The following is a 25,852-nucleotide window of genomic DNA, read 5'->3' on the forward strand; positions in this document are numbered from 1 at the left end:
AATACCTGCTGAATACCTATACTTCTAGGAGTATAGAAGATATATATAAAAATGCCTATCTAGTATTTAGATAGGCATTTTATATATATATCTTCTATACTCCTAGTTGGGGCTGGATTTTCAAACTCTCTCACTGGCTGCCTATTCCGTTCACAGAGGTATTCTGAAATTCTCACTGCAGGCCACAATATAACCAGTTGCTTGTTTCAAATATGGAACTTCCAATGAATTACCTTCTAGTTCTTATAGGAACAGTATCAGGGGTTGCTGTTGTCAGGCACCTGCGCCCTTTTCAGTTGTCCACCTGTGAGAGCAATTAGGTGGGTGATGACATGCAGTGGCCCCGCAACTCTCAGCAGTGGCCCCGCAACTCTGGAACAAGTTCCCATCGGAGGTCTGCCATGCTCCATTATTGCAGGCTGTCAAGAAGGCCTTGAAAATGTATAATTTTACCGTGGCCTTCAATTACTGTTGTTGCTGCTGGTTTGCTTTTAATATTTTAACTGATTTTATAATGTATTTCATTGTTGTAAGACACCTTGCAAGGGCTTCTGCATGTGTGCAAGCAGTAAGTTGAGCAACAAGAAGGGCCCGCAGCCTCCATGGGCCTTGCCTTCTCCTTCTGGGGAATGGTGTGGGTTAGGCCTGGAGAGAGAAGGCAAGCAAATGCGCAGCAGTAATAATGGCACAGAGGTGAAACCACTCTAGGTCACATAAAGTCAAGCTCAATTTTGTCAAGCCCTTGGAACCCGTCTGAAGCAGCCCTTCACTTTCACCCACATTTCCATTTTAAGCCGCTTATTCTACAGGGCTGGATGTATGCTGTAATTCGGGCTGGGGCTGGGGGGGGATACAGGAGGAACCACATCAGAAGGTTCAGCTTCCTGAACATGTCAGCTTTCATTGACCTATTTCTTTAAATCAAGTTTCTACTTGTCCTTATGGCTACAAAGGTATACTTAAAAGTGCGGGCAATGCCTGCTGATCATCGGTTAGGATTGGGCTAGAGTGAAACCTAGCAATGTAGGAAGCTGTTTTATACTGTTCTAGCCTAGTATTGCCGACAGTGGGGCTGTTTGCAAGATACAACAGCCCATCATGGATTATTTAACCCACAGTGAGGCTGGGTGTGTGTGCGACCAATATTTTTAATATGCAACTAACTGCTCGGGGTTTGTTGTGTCACGTGAATCTGATGAGCATGGGTTATGCAAGGGTTAAACAACAACCCTTGCATAACCCATGGCCTGTTTTAGAGTTATATGAGAGTTGTTTAACCCTCGCATTACCCATGCTTACTGGGTTTGTACAACACAGCAACCCCCAAGTGGGGTTCCATGTGTAACCTGGCACCCATGGGCACCATGGCTCATTGTGGGTTAAATAAACCACAATGAGCTGCAGTGTGTCGTCCGAACCCAGTCACTGACTGGCAACAGTTCTCCCAGGTTTCAGGCAGTTTTTCCATCCCTACCCAGAGATTTTGGGGATTAAACCTGGAACCTTCTACATGCAAAACATAGGCTACCACTGAGCAACAGCCCCTTCAGCTGCCTGCATAGTTCCTTACTGCGTCAAACAAAAGCAAAATAATGCTAAACAGTAAGCATTGCAAAATAAAAGTGAAATGGAAATACAGAATGTTTATTCAATATGCCTAATTTATAAGAGTGTGGAATTTGGTATAGCTTGGCTCAGAAATTGGATTGGCCAAGCGCATAATTTAATTTTAATTTTATTTTTAGGCACAGTCTGCACAGCTCTGCCAAAAGGCAAACCATATGCATGAGGCCCTCAATCCGACTCTGTATTCAGGGTAGGTTTTATACATGCTTTTACTTAAGTCCATTTAACTTACTAGATATCCTGAATGGGATTATTTTTCTGAACTAGGAGCAAAGCAAGTTGTACTAATTTAAAGCTTAGGGATGTTAAATCAATAACTGGATTTCCCAAGGCAGAGGGATGAAACTCAACATGACTAAGCAGTATGCAAAGTAGCCTGCATTTATGCATGAGCTTACTTGATTTGTTTTCTAGAGATTTTAGCATCGCAACAAAGCACTGCCAAGAATTCCTTTCATTATGCTGAAGTTCAATTATCTAAGAAGCTGTAGAAAACGCGATTCAGCCTTACGTTCTGCAAATTGAATTGCAACTGCTGCTTGTATGGTGCAAACTCCTGGGCCAGCTCATATCCCTCGTGGTAAAACGTAAATAATCCCTGAAGAAACGCCAAAAGCTGAAAAGGAAAGGGAGGAATTAAAGAGATTCAAAACCAAGCATTAAGGGCAAGCATTGTACACATTGGGATGCAGATGTAGAATACGATTGATGCCGCTTAGGTTAAAAAGGGGAGGGGGGATTTACTTTCGATGGGGAGAACATATATTGTAGTTTACTGCAATATTCAATAAAAGGCTGTTTGTGGTGGTGAAAGCCATGGCAGTCAGACCGCTTCTGATGCCAAAGTGGGATTAAGTAGGAAAATGAATCAAAGTCTCTTTTCATTCCTGGAGATTTTCTGATATCATCAGGTGGGACAACAGAGGAAACAGGGGACCTATGAAAGGAGACGGCAGGGCCTGAGACAACACAATGCCAAGGTAAGGAGTAGAAGAAACGTTGGACCAGAGGCATGAGAGGGAAGGGAAATTGGGAGAGACAATGAGGAGAAGGCAGAGTTACACATAGTCCAGGTGTTGGAGAAATGAAATGCTAGAGTGACAGTATGAAAAGGAGGACAGGGCTCCTGTATCTTTAACAGTTGTGTAAAAGGAGGAATTTCTGCAGGTGTCATTTGTACGCATGCAGCACCTGGTGAAATTCCCTCTTCATCCCAACAGTTAAAGATGCAGGAGCCCTATCCTCTTCAGCTAGAGTGACCAGACACAAAAGAGGGCAAGGCTCCTGCAGCTTTCACTGTTGTGATGAAGAGGGAATTTCACCAGGTTCTGCATATATACAAATGACACCTGCTGAAATTCCCTTTTCTGTTCAACTGTTAAAGATACAGGAGCCCTGTCCTCCTTTCCATATTGAAAATGCACATATTGAAAACGCGTATATTAGTTCAAAATAAATGCATATATTGAAAATGCACATATTAGTTCAAAATAACTTTCAAAACTAATAGCAAGCTCATGCCCAATGCACAGATAGCTGAGGAGGTGATTTGGGGGAAGGGAGGGTTGGTCACTTCAGCAGGCCCTTTGTAGGCTTGCCCAAATGTAGTTTAGGGAGCAGTCAAATGTCTGGATCATCTTAACAGCCATGTCTAGCAAGCAAGGTAGAAACAGGACTGGCAGAGGAAGAGATGGGGTATGCCAGGCCCCTTTTAACTGAAGCTGTTGCTATCTGCTTGGGCTGCAGAGAGATACATTGGGGGATAAGATGTCCCTCTGTCTCACATTACTCAGCTTCTCCAACTGCCTGGTTCCATCCAAATCTGCCTGCACGTGGTTTTAATAGCTGCTAGAGACCACTGTGATTATCACCAAATGAACAATGGAGTCCCCTGCACTGCCGCTTTCCCCACTCAGATCACCCAACCGGCGAACAGAATAGCAAGTGCAAACCCAAAGCTATGGCTGCATTGGCTTGGTGCAGAGAGCAGGAGACGTTGCCTACTTTCAGCTCGTTTCCATGAAGAACCGCTAGCAACGTTCTGTGCCAATACTACAACTCTGACATTGAGTCTTTTGTTCCCTAAGCAGGAAGTCCCAGGGCTTCCAGCAGTCATTGCTTTAAAAAGCAAGCCAAGGCTGGTTTTCAAGAGGCTTGCGGCTAAAGAAAAGAAAGCCCCAATATAAACATGAGAATAAGCAGGAGAGGCCATAGGATAGGATAGTATCCTGTCCGACACTCAAGTTGCAGGAAGCCAGATTCCGGCTGGACATCAGGAAAAACTTCCTGACTGTTAGAGCAGTACCACAATGGAACCAATGACCCAGGGAGGTTGTGGTCTCTCCCACATTAGAGGCCTTCAAGAGGCAGCTGGACAGCCATCTTTCAGGTATGCTTTAAGGTGGATTCTTGCAATGAGTAGGGGGTTGAACTCAATGGTCTTGTAGGCCCCTTCCAACTCTACTATTCTGATTCTATGACTACCCACCACACCAGCAAGTGCTATTGGCGTTGCACTAGAGGTTGTGCAATGTAATTTACATGAGCGATAGTCCAGTGTTTTTGAGGACCCTCGGTCACAGCACCATTGTCACCAGCTGCTCTTGCTCTCCCCGCCCCGTTTTCCATCATTGCTACGGCTTGCTTGGCAGGCAGAGAGCAAGGGAATAAGGAAGTAATGGCAGCTACAGATCCTCCTTCTCACCATCACTGTTGTCTGGGCCAGAATGAGAGGCGGGTGAAGAAGCAGGTGGCAGTGATGAAAAGGAGGAGCAGCTTCAGGGCGCTCTTATCAGTGGGCCCTCCTGGGGTGTGGGACCTTGGTAGCGCTGAATAGAATTCTGCCCATGAATTCAGAATACAACGGGGTGGATCCAGACTTTCACTCAGTGGAGTTCTGCTCATGCTGGAGGTACACCTCAGTCCGCTATTAACGTACCATTAAAATATCACCTTTACGCAGAAAAGCTTCAGACTACTAATTGCCTTTTCATTTTCTAAAATCTGCTTATTTTATTAAGTGATTAGGGATGTATGAGAATTTCATTTCTGTTTGCAAAGCATGCCAACATATCCCATTCACAATTCTGAACAATGGACATTTCTTTTTATTGGAGAAATGTTTGCACATTCCTGAATTTATGAATGCATTAAAAATTGTATTTTCTAAAAATACACGCTTTTCCATGCACATTTTAAAAAATACACACACCCCAAAATACACAATTTCACACGTTAGTTAATGGGGGAAACTGCACACTCTTGAAAAATACACAATTTTCCCGTTCAAAATGTGTATGTTTCCTGTTTGAAGGAGCCTAAAAAGAGGTCAAAGATGAAACCGGAGCAAGCCGAAACCAGCTTCGAAGTGATTTCCGAAGGATTTAGGTGAGCTCCCATCTCGACAACTAATGCTGTTCTGTACTGAAGGAAAATAGTACCAGACACTAGGTGGCAGCAACATCATATTTATTGTGGACTGTTAAATCTGTCTATACTGAAATTTATTTAAGGTAGATTTCCAAAAGCCTAGCCCCAAACACATTAAAAATCAAACTAAAACAAACAAACAGATAAGGGCTAGTGTATATATTATATTACTCTTTTAGTCATGCTCTACATCCAGCCATTTCACTTTGAGCTGCTGGAAATAAAGATTTCGTGACAATATTTCGAATGTTTTGAATGCACCTGCTGGAAGTCACATAGGCCTAATCTACACCAAGCAGGCTATAGCACTATGAAAGCAGTATATAAAAGGCAGGAGCCACATCACGCAGACTATAGCACTATGAAAGAGGTATGAAAGCGGTATATGGTATGTGTCAATGGGTCCCAACAATTGTCAGTGCACTTCAATACCGGTATAAAGCAGTCGTGTGGCTCCTGCCTTTTATAAACCGCTTTCGTAGTGCAATATCCTGCTTGGTGTAGTCTAGGCCATAGTGGAATGTGGGGAGTCTCAAGAGGTGCTCAGAAGTTCTGAATGAAATGCAACATTTCGACATCTACCAAGTCAGAGATTTCAGGCAAGGGAGCCTCCATTGCCGCAGGCACTTTTCTCCCAGCTCAGCTCAGCTGCATCCAGTCTGGGAGGGGGGAGGAGGAGAGTTTGAACAAGGTAGACACATGAACAAACTGATTGTTCCTGTTGTACCTACTTTGCCTTCGAGGCCAATTAGAGGCAGACGGGCAAACGGAGAATTCACCCCTCTGACATTCTTGGGTCATTTGCAGAAAATTCGGGGGAGTGGCATTGCTGGAACAACAAGCCCTCTGCCATACTGTGGCCCCCAGCAAATGGCCAACCTTGCCCCCCTCTAGAGCTGGAGTCCTGCTTTTCACCAGACACCACAATTAGCACAGCGAGAGCCAGGGAGGTGCCTGGAAGACAAGGAGCACAGGGAACAAAGCCAAATAATTCTCAGTGGCACCAAACTAGATGTGGCATGCAGACATATTTCCTCTTTTAAAAAACAGCAAAAGCTACTTCTGGATGGCTGATTGGGTCTTGAAAGTGTTTAACCCCTTCCCTGCTCTTACCCAAATATCAATCCCAATATGGCCCCAACCCACATTCCAAAGGGGATGAAGAAAAGCCACATGGGGGAGGGCAAAATACCCCTCCTTTTTCCACTACTAGTCTTATCCCAACTGGTCCCCTGTTCTGTTTTGAGCATAACGTTTCAGACATTTATGGATAATAAATAGCAAGTGTGGTCTGAAGAAACACTTTTATTTGTGTCTATGTTTTAAATGCAACAGTTTTTAATCTGTTTCAATCACCACATCTAGTTTCACTGATTAACTAATTAATTTTCTTCACCTCCTACAGCAAGACTACGCGACCTAGTTCCCATCCAGTTGTTCTCAATTACAATTTCCATAACCACTGACAATGCTGCCTAGAGCTTCTTGAAGCTGTAGTCTAAAGCATCTGGACACACTCTACCCCATCCTAGAGCATTTATACAACATACATCTAATCCTAAAGCAGTAACTATAGCTCACATACCTCTCCCACAAAGAGATTAGCCAGTTCCAAACAGAGTTTAAGCTATGTGCAAACCCAGATGAACCATGGTTAGTCTTAAGTATGGCTTATCAAAAACAAGCCAACTTCAAATCTTAATTTATGAAGCTGGCTTATTTCAATAAACCGGGGGTGCAGAACCTAATGCTCAGGGCCAAATCCAGGTGCCTAGGAATTCCAGTCCAGCCCTCCAGGTTTCCCCAGAAGGCTACACCCCCTTCTGCTGGTCTCACCCCATTTCCCCCAATTGCTAATCCTTCGGTATTTTCCTGGCTTTTGTGCAGTGGTTTCCCCATTCTAAAAGGTTGAAATGCCACTCCTAAACAGGCCAGATTAAGACATGCTGAGGCCCTAACCATATTGAGATTAAGAGGCCCCATACCATAAAAATAAAGAGAAAAGGTGTATTACATTATAATAGGAAAGGTAATGAAAGGAGGTGGTTGTAGTTAAATAGTGGCTCAGTTCAGACAACACATTTCTCAATGGTGGCTTTAGAACTCCACAGTGAAGTTTTTACACCACTGTTGAGAAATGTGTTGTCTGGAGAGAAAACTCCAGCCCACGGTGGATTTTTTTGGGGAAAACATTCCATGCTGAATATCCACACTGTGCAGAGGAGGGCTCCATGGAGTTTTCCATTGCATTGAGTTGACTTTTCCCACTGGCTACAGAGTTCCCTGGCATGAGCAGCGAAAGGGGGGAGTGCCGCTCTAGGAGAGCTGCCGGGATTGGTTTTTGGAAGCAATTGCTGATGGGATACCATTGGGAGGATCGGGGGAGGAGAGAGGGTGGAGGAACTGTCAATCAAACGTCACAATAGATTTTACTCAATTCTACAGTAGCCCACCGTCACACAACAGTGGAGTTAGAACCTGCTGTATGGGGAGTACCACCTAAAAACTCAACTGTTGAGTGGAGTTTTCACACTGTGTTGACTAATGTACTGTCTGAACTAAGCCAGTGTTAGATAACCTTCTCTGAATATGTGTACAAAAGAACTAATAAAGTAAGTTGATTTGAACTTCTTTTAAATGGCTTTAGTTTTCCCTTATTGCCTCAAATACTAAATGCTGTGTTGCCACACTTTCTCTATGAAATGCAACTCTGCTGTAAATCACAACAGATTCCCCAATGTATTTAAGCCAAAGCAATTTTGTCTTGGTTATTTTACATCTTAGTTACCTCCAACATATGTAGAGGCCATTCATAATATGAGCCCTGAAGCCATGGGTTACTTGGCTTGTTCCTAAATCAGGCAGCTCCTAAGGCTTAGTTACAGAGCTTTAAACTAAAATATGCTGGCTTCTTTGTTTTTTGGGCCTCACCCCTCTTGCATTCCACCCTGCTCACCACTGCAATTTGACTCTTGAGTGCTTCTCTAAAACAGAATTTGGCCCTCAGGCTAAACGTGGTTCTGCACTCTTGCAATAAACCATAGTTAAGTTTAACCAAGTTTAGGCTTTGGATGCAATGCTAAATATGTACTTACCTAGGTGCATTCTTACATGGGCAAATGCAGCCATTGTGTTGGTGACACTGTGGCCATAGCTAGACCTAAGGTTTATCCCTGGATCATCCAGGGGTCAAACCTGTTCATCTAGGTGACACACAGGGGATCCAGTGCTCAGGCAGGGGCAAACCCTGGATGATCCCAGGATAAACCTTAGGTCTAGCTGTGGCCTGTGGTCCACCTTAATTTAGGATTGCCATCTTTTCTTGTAGGCCTTCTATCTATGGTTTTCACAGACGCATGAGAAAGGCAGAGATTGAATAGGTAAATCCGTTTCCGTTACCACATCTCAATGCCAGGAAAATTTAATTTCTCCCCATTATGCAGCCGTTTAAAGCATGGGTGTCTTACAGAAAATAGCATGGCAACATGGAGTAACGTTCTAAAGGAGTTATCCTTATAGTAACATGTTGGACCATTTCATTGTTGTAAAAACCAGCTGTCTCCTTCCCCTTTTATATTCCAGATCATCAACAAAATCAGTTTAAAACTGGATAGCCATGTAAGGTTTTTTTTGTGTTGCTATCTCTAATTTAATTGTTTTTAAAAAGCACCAAACCAGGAAGACAGTAACTTCTTGGCTGATGAATGTACTGTCAAATGTACTAGAGGTCAAATTCCTACCCTATCCAAAATGGAAGTGCAATCTTCTTCCTGTGAGAATGAGATGACCAAACAATCTCAGGGTCAGCAACACTAAATAAAAATAAATAAAAGACTCTTGCATGCTTCAGATGCTGTCTTTTTGCTTGCTGGAATATTTGCTAGCCAACTGCCAGCTGCTAACCCACCCATGCTTAGGACTTGTGTTAAATTAATATAAGCTTTGATTTATTGAACTGGTTGATTTAGGGATTCAGAGAAAGGGAAATATACGATCAATGATCTACTTACAACTGAAATCTGGGGGAACTAATCAGCCTCCAACATTACGTGTTGGTTCACACATTATGCATGTTCATTGCTAGTATCACGTTGGGAACTTCATGTGTCATTATGTCATCATAGATTAACCACCACACACAAAACATTAGTATTAACTCAAATGCAGTATTTTCCAATAATGTCACATCACAATTTCAGATGGCAGCAATCAAGTGATGCACTATCAGGTGTGTACTGGCCTGGTATATATTATTGCTATTATTGTTGTTATTAACAAAATAGAACTTATTTGTAAAGACATGTATATGTAGTTACAAGCCACATCATTTCCACAACCACTGGAAAAATTACATGGGGTGTACAATAATGGTTTCCTTACCATGTGGCCCAAGATTATTTATTTATTTATTTATTTAAAATATTTATATCCCACCCTATATCACTAAGATCTCAGGGCGGCATACAGATAAAAACATACAGCATAAAATAATAAATATACAGTTAAAAACAAATTAAACCATGATCCAAGTTAAAACAATATATAATTTAAAAGCAATAGATACAGTTAAAACAGTTTAAACAGTTTAAACAGTTAAAACAGTTAAAACAATGTGCCAGTGAGTTTAACCATCAAAGGTTTTATTAAAAAGCCATGTTTTTACTTGGCGTCGAAATGCAATCATTGTTGGCGCCAATCGGGCCTCCAAGGGGAGGGCATTCCACAGTCGGGGTACCACCACAGAGAAAGCCCTCTCCCTTGTCCCATCATAACGTATATGTTGCATTGGTGGGATGCGGAGAAGGGCATCCTCCTAAAACTTCCTACATATCCAGGCTATCTACAAGTATCCCCGCATCTGTGTATTCCAGAGTAAACAGCACTCCTGTTTATTTGTTCTGATCAACTGAATATCATGCAAAATTGTATGCATCAAATTAAAGCCATCCTCTAATTAAACAATGTCCATTCCAGTTCTGTTGTAGCACCACAGGGTCAGGACTGAGCAGGGCTGCTACATTTTCCCAGGAAATACTAACTTTGTGACAGCAGCTGATATGAAGACAAGAACTGGATTATTTGTACGGCATACACAAAACGCTTTCCCTTAAGGATTCCAAGGAAAATCTGAGCTGCTTAAAAAAGAAGTTTGCAGCTGTATTCAATATATTGGTTTCTTACTGAAAGTAAAATTAGCAAGTTTGCAGAGATGAGGAATGGAGCCACAACAGTCTGCACAATTCTATCCATGTGAAGTGCACAACTAATATTAGTCGTCTCCACCCCCCACAACGCAACTCCATGCTTTACAACTGCTTCTACATTCCTGATATGTTAGAATAAAAACCAAAGCAAAAACCCCAACCCCAAACCTGTTTGCCAACCCTGATAAAAGAAAAGAAAAGGGCCCCGTTCAGACGACACCGTTAACCATGCTGGTTAAGGGGTTTTGGTTAAGCAGCAGGGTTAACAGTGTCATCTGACATGCGTTTGCCTTAACCAGGTGCCTTCACTAACCCTGTTCTGCAACAGGGTTAGTGGCACTAACTTTGGCTTAAGATGTCATCTGACAAACATTTATTTATTTATTTATTTATTACATTTCTATAGCCGGAGTTCTCTGGGCGGTTCACAAAAACATATGTGGTTATGGGGCCGAAATCATAGAGCTAGCAGTACAGAGTGGCCTAAATAGCCTAAATCATGCAACTGGCGGCTCTCTTAGCACAAAGGCTGATGGGATACGGGGTGGAGCATTCAGACTCAGGTGCTCATCCAACTGCTTTCTGGTTAGCGTGTCGTTAAGGAAACCGGGAACTGGACAGGGTTAACAATGTCATGTGCGAGCGTACGGCTTGTGATTAGTCCTAACCACAGAGAAGCATAGTTAAGTTAACCACAGAGCCCTCCGTGATGTCTGAACGGACCCAAGAAATGATCTGAGCAAGTTGAGTTTTGCATTTTAAGCTCACTTAAATCAAAGTACCGTCGCAACTACCGGAATAAAATGGCGTTAGCTTCTGTTGCCCTGATGTGAAATGGACTTAACTGAGAATAAGCACGTCTGTAACCATGTACATGCCTTCCCAGCCATCCCAACTATAAAATGCTTTTAAAAATGAGAAGGATGCTGCAATGAACAGTGTAAGCTCTAGTATGCCCATGCTGATGCCTATGGCCAGATGACATGCCATTCTATAGGTGGTAATTTGGGGGGGGGGCACAGGGCCCTGGACTTTAGCCCTGAGGGTCAGCCCTAGCTGTGCCACTGTAAGTGTGCATACAAGTGAACCTTACAGCAAGAACCTATGCACATCTACTCAGAGGTCAGTCCCTCTGAGCTCAAGTGCACTTACTCCCAGGTAAGCATGTACAGAATTGCAGCCCTAATGAAGAAAACTAAAGCATATGTTAGCTAAGGCACACGTTGCTGAGCTCTGCCTTAACAGTTCAGTTTTATTTTTTTTAAAAATCCATATTCTCTCTTTCTATCACTCCTTTAATAAAAGGTCAAACAGATTTATTGAAATTTGAAGACGCAGGCCTTGGTTAGGCATTTTGAGCCAATTTTTACATTATGAAATACTTGTCATGTGTTGCACAGACAACACTGCTAAGCAAAAGTCGTTAAAATGTCATGCAGATAGATGGCGAGTCGTCTGCAATTTCATTCCACACTGGATGAGAAACCTTTTACGTGAGCGTTTAAGAAACCGAGATTATTCTTGAGGCCAGGCCCTCCATGGCTTACAGTATTAAATCCCCTTCTTTTAATTAACCAATATGTTCCACTTTAAATGCATTCACTGTAGATATGTAAGTCAATTGTTTTCACAAAGTGGATTCCTGGGAACCACAAGGATCCACAGAGGCTCACCAGGGATTCCTTACTGAGATGCATTGGTCACTGCAGATAAGCTGCCCATGAGACAGCCTGGCTCGGTTCAGGCATCACACTGTGCTACGGTTAAGAAAGCTGAACTATGACTTTGCACTGATGTCTGAATTAACAAACCATAGTTTAAGGGGTGGGAGAGCTCACCCGTGTCCGCCCCATCAGATGCTCACCCTGCTGCCGCCGCCTGCTACTGCTCATCAGCCGTGCAAGATTCTTTTGACGCTCAGGTCAGCCTAACGGACCCTCAGCAGCTGTCTGCCCCCACTGCTGAAACTGCACAGTTCCTTCCAATGGGGCCTTTACGGCACAATGGAGGCTCTGCATACCTCCCTCCGCTGCATTAATAGTGGCCGTAAAGGCCCCACTGAAGCAGTGGGGGGAAATGCACAATTTCATAAGCAGGGGTAGACAGCCGCCTAGCGCTCGCCGTGGCCTAGCGAGCGCTCTTGCCGCAGGCACCTCACTGGGTCCAGGGGACGGACAAAGGGGAGTCTGTCAGACTCAGTCGGATGCTCGCAACATCCCTAGTTACACTCATGGTTTGTGCTAAATATGGCTTGGCTTAAAGTGTGAATTGGCAAACTATAATTACAGCCGTTGCTCTGCATCTCAGGGGACCCCTGTGCCATAGAAGTGGCAGTGCTCAGCAGACAGAAAAATAAAACAAGCGAAGGGTGAAATCCAAAGTCGTGAAATCAAACTTCCACTCATGCAACAAGATCTCCAGGGCGCACAGGAGATTACAAGGGAGAGGGAGAATCACCCCCTCCCTGTTTAGCTCATGGAAAACATTCCATCGGTAGAACAAGTTGATTTGATTCCACACAAAGATATAGCTTGCAATGCTGATTTGGAGAATTCAGTCAAACCATAGTTTGCCAGTTTCGACACAACAACAAACCATGGTTTGATCAAACCAGGGCATGCTCTATTAAACCAGGGATGGTGAATCATATTGGGTCTGGGGGTTGGATTGCCCCCTTGTTCCCCACAGTAGGCTGGATGATGTCAGGGGGCTAAATTACTTCCAGGCATCAGTCCTTTGCCTTTCCCACGTTGAACGCGAGGCACGAGTGAAGGTCACCAGGCTGGCGCTTTGAAGGTCATGCAGGAAAGCTGAAGGATGTGTGAAGTGCACGTGGCCAGTGCTTCCAGGAGCCAGCAGAGTTCCGACCTCGGGACTCAGCCAATTCATGATATCGCTGGCCGAATTCAACGTGACTGAGAACTCACTAACTTTCCTGCTCCCCACCTCATTTGTGGTGGTGGGGCTTCAGGAAGAAGCTGCCTCAGAGCTCCTGTGAGCTGGATGGGCTAGCCTGGTGGACCAAATTGGCCTGCATGTTGAAGGTTTCCTACATGAAGGGTAGAAGGAAGGGTAGAAGGAAGGGCATGACAGAACCTCTCACTGCATGAAGGGAAATCTGCTTACGTAACATTGGTTTTAACCGTGTTTGTTTATGTTTGCACTTTTATAAAAATGACAACTTACGGGCTCAACAAATTCAAACTTCTTTCTCTCTTGCACTTCTTGGATTTTAAAGACATATTCTAATGATGCTTCATAAAAATTTTGATGTTCTCTGTCGATCTGGGTATCTGCCTAAAAAATTAAAACAAATAGTTACAATAAAGCCTATAAAGTATCTTCCGCTATTATTACACCAGAAAGGGCTTCCATAAGAGATACACCATAACCTTCTAGTCAAAGGAGTTACAATAAAGCCTATAAAGTATCTTCCGCTATTATTACACCAGAAAGGGCTTCCATAAGAGATACACCATAACCTTCTAGTCAAAGGAGTTACAATAAAGCCTATAAAGTATCTTCCGCTATTATTACACCAGAAAGGGCTTCCATAAGAGATACACCATAACCTTCTAGTCAAAGGAGGCACAAGAAATGAATAGGTAAAGCCTCCTGAAATGGCAATTCAGTTCTTAGAGGGGTCTACATGGCATTCATCCACAATTGCCCTAAAAATACTGTATTTGACCTTCAAAAGAGCTTTAGCCTTGTGGAATTTTTTACTCCTTTCTTTGAACAAGCAGCTCTCCACGCCTTATCACAAGCAGCAGTGGGATGAACCATCATGGTAAGACTTCAAATTACTTTGGTTCGTGTGTTGGTTCAGACAGTGCAAATAGGTGAGTTCACTTTAAAACGTGAATCCGTTTTGAAATCTACTTGTCTGGATGGATGGCGTAAGATTCTTGGCATATTAAAACGGACAGGGTTCCTCCCACAGCTATGGCTGTTAGAGACATGTGGCATATAATGTCATGTCAGTTACATTTGGATCCATTTTCTCATGCTACATTGAGTATATGGGGACACCCAGATTTAAAAACTGTCGTAAGAAAATGTTTTTGTGGCAGTCTTGGACGGATAAGTTGATTTTCACTTTGGATTAACTAGTGGTGTTGAGGATGAGTTTTTGTCATTGTCGGCTGTGAGTGCCAAATATTTGCCTGCTACAGCTGAATGTCAATACTTGCAACTAAAATATTTGTAAGTATCTAGGCTTGGCCCTCCCAATTTTACAGCTTCAGAGTCTCCTTCACCATTGGAAGCTGATCAGTCATATCAACCCAAGATCCATGTTTATAAATACTTATTATTGGTGAATAAATATGATTTACAGGGTCTTAAACAGGAATGGAATAAGGAATTAGATGGTTCCAATTTGCCCAATCAATGGATCGCCACTTTAGCATCTTTATCTGAAGTGTCTATGGATCTCAGATTACGTCTTGTTCCATTTCTATTGGATGCCATAACATTTTTTTAATAAGGCTTTGGCAAATCTGCTAATTGTTGGAGATGTAACACAGCTAATGCTTCTTTTAACCATATATTTTTGAAATGTCCAGTAGCTGCCTCTTTTTGAGAGGTTTATTATAAGGATAAACTTCATATTGGAACACTCTTTAATGTTCACTGATGTACATGTCCTTTTAAATTATCTACCTGCTTCCTAGAAGTTAACGCATGGTCAGTGCAAATGGATTCTCTGCACCCTTTAGACAGATAAAAGACTGATACTATAACACTGGAAGGATAAATGCTCACCTCCTATATTGCAATGGATTGAAGGCATTATAACATTTTCAACATTTCAATAGGTGGTGAATAGGTGCCACCTGCAAATGGATACTTATTTGGATGTTTTGTCTGCTTTTGTTGAAGTTTATATATAATTCTTAGAAAGCTGTATTTTCATACACACCCACCCACCAACCTACCCATTTCATAGGCATGTACTGAAACTGATATATTCAAATTTATGCAGCTACATTTCCCCCCTTTTTTTTCTTTTGCTGAAATCTGACAATAAAAATAATTTTAAAAATGTGAATCAAATGAATTTATTCCCCATCCCTTCTGGCTCTTGGCTTGCAGCAGTAATAGCATGTTAGACCACGGGGTGCGGGGGAAGAGACCTTCCTCAATTCCACCATTATCACAGGAGCAAGTCAGGTAAGTAAGGAGGGAAGAGATGTGGAGTGAGGCAGGACTTAAATTCTTCTCCAGCTTAGATTTTAAAACAAAGCTAGAAAAGAACTTTGGGGGTTGTCAGTGTAGCCTCTAATGGGAGGTGACGAATAAGATCCACTGAGACCCATATTTCTAAGACACGAAATACCAAGATTAAGTAATGGTGCTAAACATAGAAGTTCCCCTCAGTTTTAAAAGTGGTTTATTTAGCCTGGAAAGTTCTGTTCAAAAATAATAATAGAAAAATAAAACACAAAGTAGTTGCTCAGTTCTTTGGATCTAAGATACTATCCCTTTCATCATTTAGGATTTTATTCAATCCAGAAAATAAATGAAATATTGTATATAAACATCAGGGCCTGCTCAAGTTTGGCACACACATAATGAGGCAATGAGGATGATCAGGGGTCTGGAGGCAAACCCCTATGAGGAGAACTGGGCATACTTAGCCTGGAGAAGAGAAGATTGAGGATAGACATGATATCACTCTTCAAATACTTAAAAGGTTGTCACACACAGGAGGGCCAGGATCGCTTCTCGATCATCCCAGAGTGCAGGACATGGAATAATGGGCTCAATTTACAGGAAGCCAGATTCCGTCTGGACATCAGGAAAAACTTCCTGACTGTTAGAGCAGTACGACAATGGAACCTAGGGAGGTTGTTGGCTCTCCCACACTAGAGGCCTTCAAGGGGCAGCTGGACAGCCATCTGTCAGGTATGCTTTAGGGTGGATTCCTGCATTGGGCAGGAATGGCTGGACTCGATGGCCTTATAGGCCCTTTCCAACTCTACTATTCTATGATTCTATAAGATAAAGCATTATGACAATCCCTTTCAATGCTATGAGACGGCCTACTGCCTATGGCTACTCAGACGTTTACTGGGACAAACATTCCCCATGGTGAAGAAGCAGGTGCGCCTCCTCCACTATGCCGATTATGCGGGGTACTGGTGCTCCATGTGGATTCCTAAGGCGATTCTTTCACATAAAAAGAGGGTGGGGCAGATCCTTAGAAAAGGCATCCATATAAAAAGAGGCTCATGTGCAGTCCCGGTATTACATGTGACATCATTCACATGGTGGTAATGAAGGGGTGGGGTGCCTAGTTCCCTGCCTCAGAAAAATTCTTGCTGGCTCAGCTAAGTGTTTGAACTGAGTCTATGTTTACGTTTTTGTAAGCCACCTTAAGGGGCATTTTTTGGTAGAAATAAATACATCTGTCCAGTCTGGAGCTTAGCTTCAGCTTTTGAGCAGTATAGAAATGTAATAAAATAAATAAATAAACAAACCAACAAATAAATAAATAGTTTGTGTGGGGACAGGAAGATAGTGAAGCTCTAAGTGACATTTCTGATCCCTTCCAACTCCGTAACTACTACATTCAATAGACAGGATTTTCAGCAACATTTGCTTCATTTCATTTTCATTTATTACATTTCTATACCACCCAACAGCCCAAGCTCTCTGGGCAGTTTATGAAGATTAAAACTTTAAAAATACAACAGAGTAACATAATATAAAATCTATTTATTTGTTGAACTGGCAGAATGCACAGTAGATCCTCTTAGCCTACAGTAATTATTGACATAGCTCATGAATATTCTAAAAATGTTATATTTTACATCATCCTTTCCAAGAACCTGCATCTATTTTGGAAAAAGACAGCTAGGCATAAAGTAGTCAGTTAAGAAACTAGCCAAACTCATTAATCTTCTTTCCAAGAGTTTATATAACTAGGATCAAGCCAAAATGCAGTTCAGCATCACGACCACTACCACTGTATTCGTGGTTCCTGTGCTTGTTTCAATGCAATTGTTATTCGGGTATCACAATGTGATAATTAATCTTTAGAAGTAGAATAAAGGTACTTCGTTCAAACACAAGAATGAAATCAGCACTTAATTCTACTTAGCCAGTTCGCAATTTGAAAGGAAGTATAATTATGAAATGCATTCCAACTTGCTTTTTAATGGCATGTGCACCTATTTTCCCTGCCATTAATAAAGATGGAATTTAGGCCTCGGTGGAAATTGCGTATGTGTACATCTGGTATGCACAGGTAACAAAACAACTTCTTGTTCTGTTTGCAATTGATTTCTTCACATAAGGCATCATCATCATCATAATCAAAACCTAATTCTAAATTCAATTACAACTTCTTGCTTACAATGATGTAGGCAGCAACAAATAAAGATTGCTGAATTGAAAAAGCATGGGGCCCTCTGCAAATGCATTATCTAGCATTCACCCCGTCTCTCTCTCTCTCTCTCTCTCTCCCCCTGATCCATATAAAAACTCCCCGTTCAATCCCTGACAGGTAAGGTCAGGTAGCAGGTTATGGTAAAGAAGCATGCCTGAGGCCCTGGATTAATGCTGTAAGTAGACATTACTACGCTAGATCGACAAATTGTTGTTAATATGCTAAGAGGAATGGTATAAATGTTGAGACCTAGCCTACAAATGGTGAAAATGCTAAACATAAAAACCGTGGGTGGGTGGGTGAGAGTGGGGGGAAGTGTTTGTGAGGAATAATAATCCATAACAAATTTTTAAAGACTAAACCCAATGAAACTTTTTAAAGATAAAAAGAGTTGAGTGTTTTGCTGACAGCCACACCCACCCAATTTCTTCTTCCTTTTATGAGGAAGAAGAGGGTGTTGGGGTTCTGTAATCCTCAACGGGTCATCCACCCTTCAGTTTAGACTGAGTTACTGATAGTGAACAACAGGAATTAGAGCAATTGGACTATTTCTGTGGTAGAAGGAGCTGAAATCATCAGATCGATACAGCAGGGGGCGGAGGGAAGGGAGCAAGTTGCCATGTAATGGAAAAAGAATGTTGGCAGTTGATGTGGAGGGAGGAGAAAGATAGAAGAGCAGAAAAAAAGGGAGTCATGGCTGACCGAGAGGGAAGCTAAAGAAAGTCTTCATAAGACGAAAACAGATGAAGTCAGGAATAAGCACCTGAGACAGCAGAAGACAGAGAGTAAAAGTCGAGGGAGAGGGAGAGGGAGAGGGAGAGGGAGAGAGAGAGGCAGTTATTGTTAACAGAAGAAGCATCCATAGCTGAAAGAACAAAGATCTGTGTTTTGTGTCAGGCTTCACTGAAGCAGAAAGCAGGACTTTAGGGGTTTGCGTTTTCTGGAGGGACACCTCCGGAGGTTAGGGGAAGGAGAGATAGAATTGAAACAGACTCACTGTGGTATAAGTGTTATTGCTTGTTGAAACTGTATTTATTAAATGCTGGACGCATGTGTTTATTCTGGCAGCATTGTTATATGTGTTGACTTCCCTTTCTTCATTATCTGAATTCTGTACTTGCCCTTCCCTTTCTTTTATAAATTTGTGTTGCTCTTGCCCTGTTGTTTAAATTTAATCACATATGTAGGGACCTGTGGTCTGCTACACTATTTACTATTATGTTCTCCTGGTATAAGCTCTGGAAATAATAGTAATAATAAAAATAATAATAATAATAATTTCATTTCTTACCCGCCTCTCCATTTTGATTGAGGCAGGGAACAACAATAAATATAAAGAGAGAAAGGATACTGAACTGGGCAGAATTAATGATTCAGAAGAAACCATTAAGTAAAAAACTATTAAGTAATTCACCAGTAGAATTAAAGCTTATATTTGAAATCCACAAACATATCATTTTAAAATATATTTTAACATCTCAAATTATCTGCGGTTTTCAATTTAAGTAACTATATATTCACACTGGAAAGAAGGGCCTAATTGCAAGGAAGGAGGGGTGGTTGTGAGTTTTCCCGCTTCCGGGATTGGTGCTCACGGGGCACACATGAGCGAAGCTTCCCGCATTTTCAGGAGTGCTGTTGCAGGAGGACGTGTGCCCCGTGATGGCACTTCTGCATGTGGATTGGGAGAAGTGGGCGGGGATAGGCAGATTATGCCGCTATGGGGATGGGGTTTTTTTATAACTCCTCAGAGACGCGCACGTATGCAAATGCACAGCTACACATGGGGGGATAGAGAGTCCATCGAATGTGCGATGCTGCTTGTGTTAAAAAAAAAAAAAGACACTCAGCGATGAAACATGTCGATACCCCTGCACACGTCCCTCACAGGTCATTGGCTGTTTGCTGATCCCAGAACTCACAGTGAACAGCAATGACCTCACAAAATGGGGGCACACCAGCCGTGGACTTTGCGATTGTAGCAAAAGGGGTGGGGGGAGTGACAAAACCAGTCAGCAAAATCCTGGAATAACTGAGTGGTGGAGCCGAGATCACAGTGAGATCAGTTGTGCGTCATGTGGCCCGGTAGGGATGACTTCGATATTATCCTGTAATAAACGGCTGGTGTAGACATGGCCAACGTTCAGTTTAGGAAGGGAGGGATGAACAACAGAATGAAATTTAATAGGGATAAATGCCAAGTTCTACATTTAGGAAATAGAAACCAAATGCACAGTTACAAGATGGGGGATACTTGGCTCAGCAATACTACGAACGAGAAGGATCTTGTTGTAGATTGCAAGCTGAATATGAGCCAACAGTGTGATATGGCTGCAAGAAAGGCAAATGCTATTTTGGGCTGCATTAATAGAAGTATAGCTTCCAAATCACGTGAGGTACTGGTTCCTCTCTATTCGGCCCTGGTTAGGCCTCATCTAGAGTATTGCATCCAGTTCTGGACTCCACAATTCAAGAAGGATGCAGACAAGCTGGAGCGTGTTCAGAGGAGGGCAACCAGGATGATCAGGGGTCTGGAAACAAAGCCCTATGAAGAGAGACTGAAAGAACTGGGCATGTTTAGCCTGGAGAAGAGAAGATTGAGGGGAGACATGCTATCACTCTTCAAATACTTAAAAGGTTGTCACACAGAGGAGGGCCAGGATCTCTTCTCAATCCTCCCAGAGTGCAGGACACGGAATAACGGGCTCAAGTTAAAGGAAGCCAGATTCCAACTGGACATTAGGAAAAAACTTCCTGACTGTTAGAGCAGTACGACAATGGAATCAGTTGCCTGGTGAGGTTGTGGGCTCTCCCACACTAGAGGCCTTCAAGAGGCAGCTGGACAACCATCTGTCAGGGATGCTTTAGGGTGGATTCCTACATTGAGCAGGGGGTTGGACTCGATGGCCTTGTAGGCCCCTTCCAACTCTGCTATTCTATGATTCTATGGATAACGTTAGAAATCATAAAAATGTTTTAATAAAATAAAATAAACAGAAATAAAATTAGGCTTGCATTTAAAATATGAAACAACATAAGTAACAGGGAGTAACACTCCCTCAATAACAGGTTTATTTTAACTTGGAATATTTATCTTAAAATACTGCAGGAGCACCTGCAGTAAAACACATTGACCAGGTTCACACAATCATCGTAGCCCACCATAGTTTATTAGACACAGTGGATTGCTGCACCTGTGGGTACCAAGTTGTGGATCCAAGCCTTGGCCATGGTGGCTTTTCAGGTCATCTGATACCGATGAGGGTGGCTTGTTGGGGTAGTTAAAAAAACCCTACAATCCCCCCTTGCTGGGTTCAGATGATATGTAAGCTGTGCCCGGAGAGAGTAATTACGCAAATCAGCTAGCACACATCCGGCACACGCCCGCTAGTTAATATGCCACCATGGCTTGTTAACCACCCTGCAATCATGCAAACCAGGCCATAGTGTTGCAGCGCCCACCCTCTGGAATCCTTTACCAATTAACATTAACACCCCACCCCTGCAGTTCTGACATCTTATTAAAACTCATTTAAGACCAAGCCAGCCATAGTTTGTCGCATACAGTGACACTGTTTTGACGACACGCTAAGCCAAAGTGGTTAATCATTTTGAGCTAAACATGATGGCTTAGCATGTCATGTGACCCATTCCTACTCATGGTGGCTATATAACCACGGTTTAAACATGCTCACTAACCATTTGCTGCAAAAGGGTCAACGGCCTAACCATGGCCTTAGCGTGTTATCGGAACAGGTCCAGTGGAGTATGCAGATTTATACCTGATTAATTTGCATTGTATTGTATTTATTGTTGTTTTCATGTCTTTGTATTTATGTCTTTGTCTTGGAAACCTTTTTATGTCTTTTGTCTTTGAAACCTTGTGGAAAGCAGGATATAAATTTAAATAATAAATAAAATAAATACTTTAAGTCACAGAAGAGGAGCCTGTATATAAGTTCTACATAAATTAGACCCTTTCTTTTTCTCCTTTACATGTAAAAACACAAGCCCCAATAATAAAAGCTTACGTCTTGCAGGTGTGATTCCTTCTTCTTTGCTGATAAATTTAAGTGCTTCTCTAGGATGGAGTAATACTTCTCACTTTCTTTGTCAAACTTCTTCTTTCCTTCCTGCAAAAGAAGACATTCTGAAGTAAAGAACTGGAAACAGCCACAGTGACAGAGATGCTGAGCGAATGGAAGAAAAGGCTTCCTGCCTGTCGGCTATAGGAATAAAAGCCTAAGTGGGAAAGGAGAACCAAGAGCCCACTCACACATGCATGTTCACCATTTTGAGTATCACCTCAAGCAGTGGACTTGGACATATGAACGAGGAATTGCAGTTCAAATGCTACATGGAACTTTCTCATCACCTCAAACGTAATGCTTTCCATTGAAGTCTGTTCACACATCTAAAGGCCAACCTACACATTAGGCTAATTGCTAAATTGCTTTACTCTACTGTAACTGTGTAAGGTCTTGATTCGGCTCAGGGTCAGCATGCTCTGAGGTGAAGGTTAAAACTTGCCACCATTTCCCTCTGAAATTCCACTCTAATTGAGACTTTTTTTTTTTACTTTACACCCCCCCCCCCACACACACACATAGGGGTGGTATTTGGGGGTGGGGGAAGGCTTAATTCTCCCCTCCCAGAAGGCTCTGGTCTTGATCCAATATGGGATCACATACAATTGTAGTAGAATAAAATAAAACACAACCTCTCAGCTACACACTACACAATTACTGTAATGTGTAGTTTGGCTCTAACTGCAAGCCATTGACGGCTGGCCATGTACCTGTAAACTGGCAAAACTAGTCCAGCATGATATGCTTCCTAAATAAGTTCTAATTAGCTCACCATGATGTGCTGTATGTATGCAGTAGTTAGCAAAAGATGTCCTGGGAAACTACCAATTCTGACCCTTTCATTTTAACATTTGTCATCTATTCGTGTGTGCACACATATACTTTCAGACTTTCCTGTTCCAGTAGCCCAGATATGCTGGGTAGTTTCATAAATATTCTGGCCCACAAAGGTGACAGGGGCTGGTATGGATTATGCCCTAATAAAAAAGTACCAGGAATGTTGATGAATTTGACAGCTGCCCAGAACTTCCAAGCCACCCCTCAGAAGCGACACCACTACTGAAATTTAGCACACTCTGTCAATAACCGTCCTTTATATTCTTTTTTTTTCATTTGATGGAAGATTTTTATCATCATCGGAAATCCTGTAGCTTTGCCCATCGATAGATTATATGTTGGTAACAAAAGAGAGGGCCTTCTCAGTGGTGTCCCCCATCCCGATTATGGAATGCTCTCTCCAGCAAGGCCTGCATGACACCAAAGTTGTCATCTTTTCTGCATCTGTGTAAGACTCTTCTCTACTACTAGACATTTAACAGCATATGGTGGGGCTTCTTGATCTAGTTATTTTACTGGATCTTCGTTATTGTTAATTGCTCTACGTTCTTTGTATGTTTTGAACCCTTGAAGTAAGAGGACTTGTGTCTTTTTCTTTTAGAGAAAAGTGTCAAATACAATTAATAAATAAAATGAAATGTTAGCATAGTAGTTCTTCGATATCCTTCCTAAAAAGCCAAAAAGCAATAAGTTTTCTGTTTACAGCCAAAATGCCAAAAATGTTTTCTTTAAAACCAAGGTGCCTGGAAACATTTAAGCAGTATTTTTTTAAAAAAATGGAAGGCCTCTACCTCTATCCTCCCCCCCTTGATGTTGCTTGCAAATTTTTAGAAAGCGAGAAAATAAATCCATATCAATCCAACCTATTGTATCTGTGTCCTTTGAATATCAAGAAAGCAATACCCTTATGTTACCCTATAAAAATGGAGAGTTTATACATCCATTTAGAGTAGACCCTTTAGTTTTCGAGGGGGGGGGAATAAAAGAAGAAAAGAAATCAACGTTTAAAGAAGATGCCAGAACTCTGAGCTGAAGCAACTATTATGTTTTTCTAAAGTGCTTACGTCAGCCCTTGAAGCCTCTGACTCAGTTGGCATCACAGACTTCATCTAGACATGTGGTTTTGGCCCAGAGTGTCACAGGCTGCTGACTGCTTAATGCCCATTCTTGGCATTAAGTCCTGCCTATGTACCCAGAGCAGCTTTCTGGAAAAAACGGAGAAAAATCTACAAAACTGCCCACCTGTTCTATTTTGGGACTGGTTAAGTGAGCTTGTGCCTTGCTAGAGACTGGCAGTAACGACAGGTAAAGAACACCCAGTGTGAATGGGTAGAAGGCACTGGATGAGCACTTATACTCTTCTACATGTAACTCACACCCTTTGCAAGAAGGAACAAGTTGTTTCAAAGAGCTGGCTAGCTTTCGTTGCTGGAGTTTGTCATCTTGTCCCCTTTCCTGAAATTCTCTCCCTCCAAGTACTCATCAGATGAAGTCAACAATCGTGTATCCCTTCCAGCTGTGTATGTTGAAGCATATAGAGGACTACAGAACTTGAAGGAACTACACAGCTGTATCAGTTTAAACGAGGTAAAGGGGAAAAACACCTCATAACAATCTAATGGATAGGAATTGTGTTAAGGGGGAACAGTTCTCAGCTGTACTCTTTAGTAAAAGCATTATTTAAATGGAAGAACAGGTTAACATCGACACACTCCTATATTAAATGTTTTAAAAAAACCATCCTGTAATACAACACACAGTTTCCCTCTTTATAAGTTCAGGATGTACTAAATTTGACATTGATTTCAAGTTTCACAGAATACTTCTTATGAACAAAAGAAAAGCACCTTTTCAGCTGTTAAAGAAAGAACCTACATTACGATTTTACGGCAATTGGACATTTTTCTTGGTAAAATCATCTCAGCATTTCTGAAATCAACTACTGATGATGATTTTACACAGAGTGGCATGAATATCTACTGCCCAGTATTTTTACGAGCCAATTCTAAGGTCAGGCACACACAGGGAAGGGACACAGTTCACTTGTAGACAACGTGTTTTGTTTGCAGAAGATGCTCGGTTGAATCCCAAGGTAGGTCTCAAGGTAGGTCTGGAAAAGACTCCTACCTGAAACCCTGGAGGGCTATTTCCAATAAGTCTAGACCACAGGTGGGGGAGAATCTGTGGCCTTCTAGAACTTGTTGCACTCCAACTCCTATCAGCACAAACCACTAAGTCCAATGTTCAGAGATGATGGGAGTTACAGACCAACAACCTCTGGACGACCACAGGTTTCCCATCTCAGTAGATACAGTGCTGTGCTAGATGGACCAATGCCCTGACTCTGTATAAAGTTGCTTTTTCATATTCCTAAGTGCTGCAAAACATGGACAGATTGTTGTGGGGGGGAAGGACATACTTGAATGCTCTCCCTCATCCCACATTAAAACAAACCAATAAAAATACCCCCTACAAGCAAGCCCAAAACAAGAACTGGTATATCAAGGAGAAGAACTCTATCCCAGCCAGGTCTGTGCTGGACTAGCTTTCTACTTGTAGAGCATTTAAGTAGAGGTACATTCGAAAATATGAATGAGTTGCATGTATGGACATGCCTACATGTGCAGCCCTGACCTCCATCCAAAATCAGATGCAGCCATCAGGGCTGAAAAGGTTCTGCATCCCTGCTACATATAAAAACAGAGGTGGGCAGAAGGTGATCACTGGCCAGTTTCTGATGGACCAACCAACAAGCTGCTGATTCCTGAGATTATTGCAATAAATAAATAAATATGTTGGTATAGGTGGACTTTGGAATGATCCTGCAAGGGATTTCTTAAGTAACAAGGAAAGCATCAATTAGAGACAAGTTAGTTATGCCTTAACTGTTAAGAAATCCTGAGCTTACCCCACAGCTCTTTAAATTTTACATCTATCAGTGGACTACAGGGATTCTGAAAAACAAAACAAAAAGCAGTAGACCATGAACTACTAGTTGGCCTCCTCTAGCTCAGGAAGACTACCTACCTTATCCTGACCTAGCCTTACTCAATATCTTCTCTAATGTTCATCAAGAGCTCTACACATAATCATTTGATCACTTCCCTCTAGCTTATATCTCATATGGACATTCCCAAACATTGGAAATGTGCACAGCCCGCCCCGCACATGGGTTAAAAGTGATAATGGAAAAGCTAACACATAGATAAAGTTAACAAAACCTTAACCAGTCTAGATACATTTTTCTTTGCAAGAATGACATATTCTTCCCA

The 25,852-nt window shown here is 42.1% G+C and overlaps 1 protein-coding gene across 2 annotated transcripts in view; it reads right to left on the reverse strand.

Annotated features, from left to right (window-relative positions):
• The window catches only part of ARHGAP42 (Rho GTPase activating protein 42), a 188,251-nt gene that overhangs the window by 52,916 nt on the left and 109,483 nt on the right, over window positions 1-25,852 (reverse strand). The window contains exons 5-7 of one of the 2 annotated variants that reach the window (XM_063127115.1): window positions 21,687-21,788; window positions 13,446-13,556; window positions 2,138-2,242 (exon numbers count right to left, since the gene is read on the reverse strand). In XM_063127115.1, the coding sequence (XP_062983185.1) occupies window positions 2,138-2,242; window positions 13,446-13,556; window positions 21,687-21,788 (318 nt within the window). The remainder of the gene's footprint in view (window positions 1-2,137; window positions 2,243-13,445; window positions 13,557-21,686; window positions 21,789-25,852) is intronic. The other variant, XM_063127116.1, reaches the window with a different exon arrangement.

This window comes from Elgaria multicarinata, chromosome 5 (genome assembly GCF_023053635.1).
Source record: "Elgaria multicarinata webbii isolate HBS135686 ecotype San Diego chromosome 5, rElgMul1.1.pri, whole genome shotgun sequence".
NCBI classification, from domain to species: Eukaryota; Metazoa; Chordata; class Lepidosauria; order Squamata; family Anguidae; genus Elgaria; species Elgaria multicarinata.